Here is a 12,385-nt window from a genome sequence, read left to right on the forward strand (position 1 = left end):
ACAAACTATGGTTACGGTAGTTGCCATGTTAATAGTACATGACATGTAAGAAAAAGGGGCAGGAATTGACAGTCTTAAGAAGGTGTGCAACCATTTATTTCCTTCTGCCTTTTGTAGCGCACACCAAGTTTGAATACCGAAAAAAAGATACATTTAAAAAAATACTGTTGAAAATGGAACGCTCTGTTCTTGAGAGGCGCAAAAACAAAACATCAATGTTTTCATAATCCAATGGGAACCCAGAGTAAACCAAGTTATTACGCGACTCGGGCAGTCAGAGGGCCAATATCTTAAATCAACCAATCAAAATGCTCCATTGCCGGTCCAATATTCTCTAAGTATTGGACCGGGCACTGTCCCGAATGGTTCCGAATGATACCGCACTTGTGTCCCTTTGAACTTCAGTCGTATAATAAATCTCTTATCAACCAAGCTTTCTCGGGACCGTACTGGAAGAATGTCGGCCCTCGGTCTTTTTTGTACGCACCTCGCTGCGCTCCTTCGGTACTGTCAAGACCTCGGGGCGATATTCTCCCAGTACGGCCCTCGCGCTTGGTTAATAAGATATATATAATGACCTGAAGCGCGGAACGATGGCAGTAAACAAGTTTGGATCGGTTTTAGTACAACATGCGATTGCTTAAAATGGGAGAGTGATTTTTTTAGACCAATAATAATTTGTGTTAATGAAGCAAAAAAAAAAAACCAATTCCAAATTACTATCGACTATCATTTGAAAATTCCTCTTCGCTCCAAGACAAAGTCATTTAGTGTTGTACTTACAAGTCTCAAGTGACGCCGCCGGTAAGCTGATGGGTGCTGTTGGGTTAACTGCAATGCAAGCCTTTTCTCCTATTTGAGGAAATTTTTCACAGGATACAATCTCGGGCCATTTGAAGCCAAAATGTTCCAACCCTTTTTCACAGCTCAACTTAGCACTATCACAGAGAGAACGGCAGGGAGGAACTGCCGTTTTAGATAAAGTACAAATTGGTGCATAAACAGCGCAAAAGAAAAACTCAATGTGTGCCGAGCAATACGTCTTCATCAATGGATAGAACTGGAAGAGATCTTTCTCTGCCTCAGTTTGAGTTCTGTGATTTAACAAGTTTGGAAATATCGTAGTATCATACGGCATATAATTTCGACAACTGGGCATCGTCAACGGCTCACAACTGCCTTGTAGAGTGCTGTTACACTTTTCTTCATCCGACTTATCCCCACAATCATCATTACCATCACAAACAAGATCCTTCTCGATACATCTTCCTGAGGCTCCACACTGAAACTGGTCGGTGGTACTACAAAGTGCAGTTGTGTTACACTTTTGTTCATCGGACATGTCTCCACAGTCATTGCTACCATCACATACAAAGACTTTGTTGATGCATACCCCAGTGCCACGACATTCGAACTGAGCGCTGGTACATGCTTGAGTGTGATTGCAGTGTTTTTCGTCCGATTTGTCCACACAGTCAACCTTGCCGTCACAAGCTTTACTTATCAGAACACAAGATTTATCATCGCATTGGAATTCACTGTCGCCGCATTTGGGAAGATTTGGACAATCTGCTTCATCCGAATTATCAGGACAGTCACGTTGACCGTCACATTTCCATCGGCTTGGCAAACACATCTTAAGCGGCCTGCAAAAAGACTGGTTGTTTGGACAAACTGGCCAACTGCAATACTGTTCATCAGAGTTATCTCCACAGTCATTAAATCCATCACACAGCCAGCGATCGGGAATACAACGACGAGGACCCGACTGACACAGAAAGCGGGGTCTACAGAACTCAGTTGTAGGGCAAATCAACTCATCTGACATATCATCACAGTCTGCATGTCCATCACAAACCCACTTCTCATCAATGCATCTTCTCGTTGAAGTGCATCGAAAGTAATTGCCAGTGCAGGAGGTTTCATTGCTACATCCTTCTTCATCTGACTTGTCGATACAATCTAAAAATCCATCACAAACAGCACGTTTTGTAATACATGCTCCAGAGTCGCGGCATTTAAACTCACTGGCACCACAAGGAACTGTACTATTGCAGCCTTCTTCATCTGATTTGTCATCACAGTCGTAAGAACCGTCACAAACATGAAAGTTTTTCAAACAGTGTCCTGTTTCACGGCATTTAAATAGTTTACTTCCACATTTTGAAATAACGGTTGCATTACCACAGAGCTCTTCCTCTGAGAGTTCTCTACAATCACCATCGTCACCACCACAAACAGAAGCTTTGTCAACGCACACTCCTGTATCTTTACACATGATCTGATAGGCACCACAGGATCCATTGGAAGCTGAAGTCAAATAGCAGATGAAATTACTTACTAGGAATGTCACAAAACAAAAGAAACTGACTGATTTCTTGATTTTCACTCGTGCTGAAATAATTAGCAGTGAGTCATACAGTGATCTCTTTTTCGACTTTTCTCTCACTTTGGGAAGGTGGTCGTATTCGTAATGAGAACAGAATCTCATATGGAAATCAGCAAGTCCACTTTCTTCCTGTTTTCGATCTTCTCTCTATTCACAAGGATTATAGAGGCTTTGAAACAAGGACTTAGATCAATGCACAAGGTGAAAACACCAAGAAAAAACAAAACATGTTAAATAATACTAATTCCTCACTAATTGGTGGCTGGATGTAGGTGTGGGTTTCAAATTTTCATTGATTGAAAAGTACAGTTCAGAACCTAATTCGGGAAATCTTCCGCGGTTCAAACTCTGTGGTCATTTGAAACCTAAACGTTTCATCACATTTTCGCAGCCAAGTCTTGCAATATTACAAGGGAACGGCCGGGAGGAACTGGAATCCATAAGACTGTACATACTGGCGCGTAAACAGTACGGAGGAGGAATCCTAAATGCTTCGAGCAATCGTAGGTTTCAAAAGGATAGAACTGGTGGAAATAAAGAGCGGCTTCGTCTTGTGTTGTGTGCATTAAGAAGTTAGGAAATATTGTAGAGTGTTACGGCATAGATTGACAGAAAGGTATCATTAACGGCTCACAAATACCTTTTCTCGTTGAGGGAGAAGTTGTGGTGGAAACTTGCATTGGTGCCAGCGTTGGGATGATTTCTTGACATCTGGGTCCTTTATAATCAGACGGGCAACTGTGGAGAATAACAGTTTGAGCGACCAACTGGCGAATGGCTTAAGTTTTGAATCTGATTGGCTAAGTAGGTGGGCCGAGTTTTTAGAGCAATCACAATTTGATGCAAAGCAAAACCAAACCATTGCAGGATTAATCGCGGCATGTAATTGAAAATTCCACTATTCTATAATTTGGGATTACTTCTAACAAGTAAATCTGGAAAAAAAGCCCCGAGGAAGTCTTCCTTGATCTCGTTACTTTCTGCATTTGGTAACGGAAATCCGTAAACGGGTAACCGTCGTAAGCTTAGAGGCAGTTAAGTGTGCGGGAATCTGCCCGGAGTAATATTGATCACTTGCTACAAATCCCAAAACCTTAAATTGCATCTGAACGCGCAAAATTCAATTTTTCATAGAATGCTTGAGGATTTCAATAACTTGCTAAAATGACCATAACTTCCCCCTAACCGCTCAGAAACGAGTCACTCACCTACATCTGGGAAGTGTTTTTGCTTTTTCGATACAGGTGCCTCCATTGAGACACATTCGTTCACTGCACTTTAAACCATCTAAGGAGAAAATTGGAAATTATCCTCTTTTAGTTTTTTTTAAGATCCCTTGTAGTAGATTGACACATCTTAAAACTATATAGGTATGTAGCTTTCTCCCCCCCCCCCTCCCAAAAAAAAGAGAGAATTTCTTCAAACCTCTTATAACCTCGAATAAGACACAACATAGTGCTAGAACTCATGCTGCTGGATGGACCTGCTTTCATGCGTCTTGTATGGCAACGTTGCAACCCACGGTGTTAAAACACGAAGACCCCAGACTATACCTGAACCTAATTATTTATCATTACCTGAGGACATGCAGGTCTTTTGATCTTGAAGCATCACCAATCCAGGGGGACAGTGACAAGAGTAACCTTTTGGAGCGAGATCTTTTGGAGCTAATAAACAGATGTGACTGCAGCCTCCGGAATCCACAGAATCACTGCATGGATTGTTGCCTATGCAAAGAAAACATTCCGGTAAGTTGCTGGATGGGCTTCATAGTCGCAAGGAAATGACATTAAGGGAACAAATCAGTACCAAGCAACAAACAGACAGTAGAACTATGGGTTTAAATAACGAGCAAAAAGAAGGACAAAAGCAAGGTAGAGGCATGAGAGACAGTTAGGACGGCAAAGCGACTAACGGATCAAAGAACACAAAAGATCAAAAGAGTTACTGAATTATTGGGGTCATGAATGAATAAATAAATGAATGAATGAATGAAAATATAATGAATGAAAAACCTAAGATCAAAATAAGATCAATAACTGAAAAGAAAAAGAAAGATAAATAACTGAAAAGAAAATGGAAGATCAACAACTGAAAAAAAAAAAAGAAAGATCAATAACTGAAAAGAAAAAGATCAATAACTGAAAAGAAAAAGAAAGATCAATAACTGAAAAGAAAAAGAAAGATCAATAACTGAAAAGAAAAAGGACGAAAATTAAACTGTGGAACCCTCAAACGTTTCTATAAGAAGTTACTTATTCCTGTATAAACAAATCAACAAAACATAATTTCCGACCTGTTCCCGGCTGCCTTGACGAATGATATACCACAATTCCTCGTGGTCCATACAGATGTCGCAGTATGGTCATCGGTCTCTTGCTCCCAGACTTGTCCATTTTAAGTATCCTCCGCCCTCCCTGCCGCTTGGCTACATAGACAGAGTCTTGAAAAAGTGAAATACCGAAGGTGTACCGAGCTCGGTTGCTTCGTAAAGTGACTCTTCGATCTCCACCGTTTAAGTCTATGGACTCGATCGTGCCCAATCGCGCATCAGACCACCAAATTCTATCGTCGTTGTAGTCTATGGTGAGTCCATTTGGCCAAACGATGTTATTGCTGACGAGAACTTTCCGTGATGTACTCTCTCCATCCATACCGCATTTTTCAATTTTGGCTGCATTTCCCCAATCAGACCAAAACATGTATCTAAAATAAAAAATAACGTCACGGTCGAGAAAGGCTGCAACATGTTTGCCGTACTTGAACGTCTAAAAGCGTTTCAAAAATGTTTTTGTTTTCAATGTCAGCTACTTCCAACTCTAGGCAACTGATCCATTTCAACCCACCCCCTCCCACGCCAAGGGTTAGGCTCCCCTGGGTGTTAGGTTCCTCCAGGGGAGAGGCTGCTGACACTTGAGAATACATATCAAGGTTTGTGCGTATAGAAAAAAGTGCTTAATATTTTGAACTGAGTTGACAATGTGAATTGGCCGCTGTAAATATTCTCCAAGGCTGACGTTTCGGACTGAAGTCCTTTGTCAGAGCGACTAATGCTAAAAATGTCAGCTTTGTAATCTCTCTATGGTGGTCAATCCACATAATAAACTCAGTTGATAAAACCGAATTATCTTGTGACACCCTTAACCGACGCAGCACCGCAGTTTCTTCAGAAACGTACCCCTTTTATTCTTACATTTTGCAGATTTGCGATTTGGAATCCTTTAAACATACATACATACATACATATACTTTATTTAATCTCGAATTTGGAGTAGCTAAAGAATAAGCTAGTATCTTCGAGTTACAAGTATAATTCTAAATACTACTAAAATGTAAAATGTAAAATGTAAAATGTAAAATTGTAACATTCTAAAATTTAACTATGAGAAAGAGTCGTACTGTAGAATCTTGCGCTTGAAATCAGAAAAGTCAGACGTTCTAAAAGAGTCCGGAAGAGAGTTCCATAGTTTTGAAGCCATATACGAAAAGGAGTGAGACCATAAGTAGTAGTTTTTGTAGACGGTAGAGACAAAATATAATTTCCGCGTAGATTATAGGATACAGACCGGAAACTAAACATATTCTTTAGATAGCCTGGATAGCAGTTAAAAAACAAGCTCTTGTACAATATAATTAAGAAAGTCTGAAGGCGTCATTATATAGAGATTTGGAGTTAACTTTGCTGAGTCATAGGGAGAATTATAATCCTGCAAGATAACTCTAAGAATTCGCTTGTTTAAAGTATCTATCTTCTCAGTACTACGCGCACCACAAAAGTGCCATACAGACGAACAGTAGTTAAAATGTGGCATAATAAAAGCCTTATATAATCTTAGTAGAGTATCTTTAGAGATAAGTTTACGAAATCTTAGCATTACATTGAACTGGCCATTTATCTTCTTACAAATAGTTGATATATAATTATCAAAACGCAACCTATTGTCAATATTTACTCCAAATATATCCAAAGAATCTTTTAAAGGAAAAGAGCAGGAGTGGCCTGTTTTTCCCAAGACTATAGCCTGGTGTTTTGTCTCATTTACAATCATTCCATTGCTGCGATACCACTTATTTGCAACTCTCACTTCCCGACAAATACAGTTCTCTAGAGCTACTGGGTAGACATCAGAAGAGTATAACTGATGATCGTCCGCATATGCGTGAAATTTACCTTGCGTAACCGAGTAAAACAAGTCGTTGATGAATATATTAAAAAACACAGGCCCCAAAACACTTCCTTGCGGAACTCCTCTTTTAACATCTTTCCAACTGGAAAAGGTGTCCCCAATCTTGACTCTCTGCTGTCTCCCCGAAAAATAATCCTTGAAGAGTGCTAAACTTCTCTCTCCCACACCATAAGCTTTGAGTTTTGCTAAAAGTAGATTGTGTTGAATAACCTCGAAAGCCTTAGAAAGATCCATTGAGACTACCGCAACTAATTCGCCTTTATCGAGCATAGCCCTCCAGTCCTCAATTAACTTTAGCAGCGCCGTCTCGCAACTGTAGAACTTTCTGTAAGAGCTGATGGAATCCGACAGAATCGCTTGATAAAAGTCTCCCAGCTGTGCTATTAGCAGCTTCTCATATATATTGTTGAGTACAGGTAGGACTGTGACGGGCCTATAGTTTTCATCCATGTTCCTCCTAATTTTTCTTGCCTCTTGCATTTTCCATCGTAACAAACTACAATTTGCAACCGGACTTAAGTCGGACTTACTTAATTTAAGGGTAATTTTTCCCACTGAAAAGAAAAATTCTTCGAAATATTAACAACGCGCCTTGGAGGGAAGAACACTCTTAACCCTTTGATCCCAGAGTGACCAGCATCTAACTTCTCCTTACAATATCACCCTTGAATCAAACATTAAGGTTATGAGAATTCACAAACTAATCACCAACTTGATCGTTAAACAAATGCTCCTTTTTCATTATCATACGAAGTGTATAGGGAACCGTAAGGTGTATAGGGAACCGTCAAATGTTATCGTAAGCAATGGGGGTATCCCTCTGAGCACAAAATCTGCCCCGCTACTATTTGCTCTTCTTGTCAATCGCCTAGTGTCTAGCTGGCCAAATCGACTAAAGTATGTTGATGACACCACAGTTTTTGAAATAATTCCTAGATGCTCCCCCAGTTATTTACAATTTATTGTTAACGAGATTAGGGATTTTGCTTCAGTACGGGGAATGCGCTTAAACCCTAAGAAATGTGTTACGTGCACGAATGACCAACAAATGTCCGCTAACAAAGCATCTATGAAAATAGACTCCCGAGTACGATATATGGCACGCAACAAAAATGTAACAACAAGCAGTTACCCATTTAACTATTATTTAATTAGTTTTACATTGTCTAATTTACTTAGGTTAAAGATTAAGTTAAGCAGTTCATAAAGCAGGGTTACAATCCTTCAAGCCGTAGAAGTGTTCATCGTCTTGATCAACTTCCAATTCCAACTTCCGCCGACTGAAGACCACAGCGCTTGGCTTTCTTGATTTATCGCATTCTTTCCTTGTACACAAACTCTTCCGAGGACTCCATAGTAAACTCTGTATTCTCTATCTTCTTCCTCTCTCGACTATCGTCTTTTTCATCTCTTTCTTCTCTCCGATAATATCGCAAGGTCAAAAGGTCATAGCGTCGTCATATCATAGCCTCCAATAGTTCAGTCAGCAAGCCACGAGGGTAAGCCCTCGGGCAAATCTTTTTGTACTTCTCACAAGCCAGCTTTTATACATTTACTTTAGTTATCTAGAATGTTCTATTACTATTTATAGCGTATTACAAGTTGTACTATTTTTGGAACTGCTGAGTCACATGAAAGAAGTTTCTGGAATATTACAGATTATAGATAATTCTAGATAAGTCTGGGATTGCGTGACAGATTCAATGAAGATAATTCGATCCTCGTAACAAATGTAAAAAGCTCCAAGTAAGCTTTCTTCATTATCTGCCTGCCTCTCTTCAAGGCTTAGTTCTTGGGAGTACTAATATCAATCAGGTAGAGAGTTAGAAGTTACTCGGTGTCTACATTTCTTCAGATCTCTCCTGGATCAGCCATATTGAGTACATTGTGAAGAAAGCGAGAAAGCGCATTTATGCTCTTAGGGTGCTTGGGAAGGCAGGAGTACCCCAGACTGATTTAGTGCTTATTTATTGCTCCCTAATACGGTCGGTCTTGGAGTACGTGGCCCCTGTCTGCGCATATCTTCCTGAGTACCTTAATGAGCTCGTCGAGTCAGTACAACGGAAAGCACTTAGGATAATCTCCCCCCGTCTTGACTATGGATTTGGCCTTAGTGAGGTTCGGCTGCAACCCCTCGTGGTTCACAGAGCTGAACTGTGTTCCAGGTTCATTGCTGGGGCGAGGAGGACTGAACCTATAAGTTACATCCTTCCTCGCACCATAGAGGTGCATCATGGTTATTCTTTGCGAGCCGGCAATGTTCGAATAGATCGGTTTAGAGGGGCCACAGACAGACTTAAGCTTAATAATTTTGTTACTGTTCGATATCAATAAGATGTATATTTAATGTCGTACCTATGTAATACTGACCCATACTGCAATTAATCCCTAGCTGCGAGGGTATGGAATTAAACGATCATCAATCAATCATCAAGGAGAATATGCAAACTGATGTTAGGGTGTAGACAGTTATGATAACAAACACGACACTTACCCAGCACTGGGGTGTACAACGAGAGCTCTCGGTTTTTTCAGTCCTGTATTAATCAGAACCATTCTATGGCCGCCATCGAAGCCCGCCACTTCAATCGTATCTGTCCCCGTGTCGGTCCAATACAGCTTCTTATTCATCCAATCAACAGCCAGTCCCTCAGGCGATACAAGACCATCTATCAACACCTCTGTATTTCCGCCGTTATCGACCGGTACACGCTGGATATTGCCTTCAGCTACGTCAGTCCAGAAAACAAATCCCGTGCCAAAGTCGAAATCGATAGCTACAGCTGCCATCTGACGTGGGACCAGAGTTTTGTGTGCAACTGGGTCCAGCTCCACACGGAGGATATCCTTACGGTTTGCGACAAGGAGGAATCCAGGGGTATCTGATACAAAGTGATACAAAAATTGTTTAGTGATTCAAAGGATTAGTCAATCAGTCCATCAAGTAACCATTTAATCAAAACTATAACAAAATTTTCGAACGTGATTGGTTATCACAAGCCCAATGTGAGCATTAATCAGACAGTGTACGCTTCAAGCTTAATTGGACAGTTGGCTCGTCATGCTTGTGCACTTGGACAGCAAGCATCAGGTGCGCGCGCTGTGGTCGCGCATTTTACCAAGTCACTGTTTTTTTTTTTTTTTTTTTTAAGAACAGGTACAACCAATGTCTAGTATCTTTCTCTAATTTTGTCATAGGTTTGATTAATTGCTAACAGGACTTTGTCTCGTCCAAATCTGTCTTTAATTATACTCGTGATTAACAAATCATGCTCCCGCTTTGAGGTCGTCCGATTTTCACTCGTACGACCATTTATACGTATTGAACTGCACTCAACCTTGTTTTCATTATTACTCAATCAATCCGTCATGGTAATAGGCCTAATAGGATAAGTGGAGTCCAATCTGGTCTGTAATCACGACTGTGTACGACAGGAGGTCCTGTTACCAATTAATAAAAACTATGACAAAATTTGAAAAACAAACCAGCCATCAGTTACACCTTTTCATAAAAACAACAACAACTCGGCAAATGTGCGCGCACATGACAAGTCCTGTTCAATCATTACGCAAGCATGACCATTACACCGTCCGATCATTCAGGAAATCATTCACTCGTTCAGCTAGCAATCTAGAACAAGCTGAAAAAAGTAAAGGTAAATCTGTTGTCTTCAATTTGTTAATTTTTCACTCTAAATCATTGTGAATCGTGCAAAGACAGAGCACAATCGTGTGACGAACCCAAAATAAGTTCGGTTTGTAGTGCACTTTAAAGCAGAGGAGCATGGTGTTAGCCATGCCGAAAATTTATTTTGATAAAGCTCATATTACACCCATAACTGTAAAGACTGGCGATAAACCAGAACCCCTCAATCAATGGATAATTACATAAGGAACCAATAGGCAGTAAAAATAAACATAGATTAATGTTTTTTTAATGCCTGCAAGATACCCAGCCTACGAGAGGGGCGACGTCTGTTAAAGTTAACTTTGACGCAACTGATTTGGCAATATCTTATGTCACGCAAGTAACACCATTTAACAAGTACCTCACACTGAACCCTAAAATTTATTTGCGCTCTGCCGCTAACCTATGTTATTGAGCTGTATGCCGGAACATATCTCACAATTTATTAGTAAACCCCCAATTAACACGTAAAAATAAATCAATAATGGCAACAGAAAATTAAAAGAGCTTAAGAAAACTCACCCTTGGCTGTCTCCGTTATTAGCGGCTTAAGGGTGGGTTTAACAATGCAGAGGTCTTTATCGGTCTCATCTGGAAATTTATCGCAGTCGAAAGGCTCCGGCCACGTGAAGCCCATGGTTTTCAAAGATTCCTCACAACCGCGTCTTACACTGTTACAAAGCGAGCGGCACGGACGAATAGGGGTCTGTGACAGCCTGCAAATTGGCGCGAACAAGGAACAAAGAAAAAGTGCTAAATCGTCTGAACAAGCCATCTTCAGCAAAGGAGAGAATCGAGCGAGTTCGCGAGACACTTGCTGCTGCATCGTGGGATTCAGTATTGTGGTATTGTACGATAAACCCTTACAGAGAGGAATAGTCAACGGATAACATCTTTGTTGACCTCGGCAAGGTGTTACGACCAGAATCGTCGCCAGAATCACGGCCGAGACAAGTAAACGAACAAAACTTGCAGCTTTGAACATTCTTGCTCTCATTTCGGCTGCATCGGTTAAGCCTGCTGGGCAGAAATAATACGATATTCCTTGCAGATCGATGTTTTAAGTACGATTGTAAACCAGATATAGTTGCAATCAAAATAGACACCAAGGGCATGCCTGACTTCCTGCTGATAACCACGCGTCAAAGCGAGGATTAGGGCTAGACCCGTTTATACGTGAACACCCTCACGTAAAAGGCGGCACGATACGTCTGGGATTGCGAATTATTCTTTAATTACGGAGAAAAAAAATCCCTTTTTAGCTCTCCTGGTTCCTTCTCAACAAGCTGGTAAAAAATTCTGTTAAGCATTTGCTCGTTGCCCTAGAAATGAAGGTTCTGAGGGCATGAAAAAAGTGGGTCAGCTAGAGGTAATATGCAACCGTAATCTTTCAAAGCATACAAATTAAATTAGCCTCGCCACCCACATAAACTCTGGCATGTGCGTTCTTAACACGACACAAGGTATTTTCCGTGTGCCCCCGTAATCAAGGCAAGTTCGGACAAGTTGCTAACCAAGATGACGATTGTTTTTATCAAATTTTTTCTTAGTAGGAAGCAATTGAGCAGCACTCGGTGCCCCCACCCCCCGTTGAATTCTAAATCTTTACCCTTTCTTTTAACAAAAGCGATATCCTCTTTCACAAGGAAAACGATACTATCGCTAGAAGACAACAGAATAGTTCGCTTCCAAATTAAGAAGCTTTTGTTCTCCTTTGTTCTCTTAAGTAACCCCGCAGCCTACCACTTGTAGACGGTAGTTTTTCCTTGCACCCTTCTATACCTCTCTTCTAAGTATCGCCACCCCACCCCCGCCCCCTTCCAGGGGATCAGTAGCCTCAACATGCCGAAAAGTTTGGAAAGCACATGCTGGTTTTTACAAAGCATTTCTAAAACCGACTTTGCGTAGGATCCTTTTCTCTTCTAGTGCTTCGTGACAATGCCCGGAAACCGAATACAAAATTCTGCCCTGAAACTTGAGGACGCGGAAAAATCGATTGACGAACACTGCCTCAAACGCTTTCCGACTCGTTACTCAAAGAAAGGCCGCTTAAAAATTAATCTGGCTATAATAACACGCGGAATTTATGTTAAAATTTATTTTATTTGTAGACCCCGTCAA

The 12,385-nt window shown here is 40.8% G+C and overlaps 1 protein-coding gene across 1 annotated transcript in view; it reads right to left on the minus strand.

Moving 5' to 3' along the window:
* LOC111340011 (uncharacterized) overlaps positions 1–11,350 on the minus strand; it is a 36,374-nt gene extending 25,024 nt beyond the window's left edge. Inside the window, exons 1-7 of the mRNA XM_088738821.1 lie at positions 10,787–11,350; positions 9,071–9,458; positions 4,686–5,095; positions 3,967–4,116; positions 3,598–3,676; positions 3,030–3,127; positions 784–2,310 (exon numbers count right to left, since the gene is read on the minus strand). Of these exons, the coding sequence (XP_088594947.1) occupies positions 784–2,310; positions 3,030–3,127; positions 3,598–3,676; positions 3,967–4,116; positions 4,686–5,095; positions 9,071–9,458; positions 10,787–11,261 (3,127 nt within the window). The 5' untranslated portion in view covers positions 11,262–11,350. The remainder of the gene's footprint in view (positions 1–783; positions 2,311–3,029; positions 3,128–3,597; positions 3,677–3,966; positions 4,117–4,685; positions 5,096–9,070; positions 9,459–10,786) is intronic.
* Between the last annotated feature and the right edge of the window lie 1,035 nt (positions 11,351–12,385).

The sequence above is a fragment of the Stylophora pistillata genome, chromosome 11 (genome assembly GCF_964205215.1).
Source record: "Stylophora pistillata chromosome 11, jaStyPist1.2, whole genome shotgun sequence".
Taxonomy (NCBI): Eukaryota; Metazoa; Cnidaria; class Anthozoa; order Scleractinia; family Pocilloporidae; genus Stylophora; species Stylophora pistillata.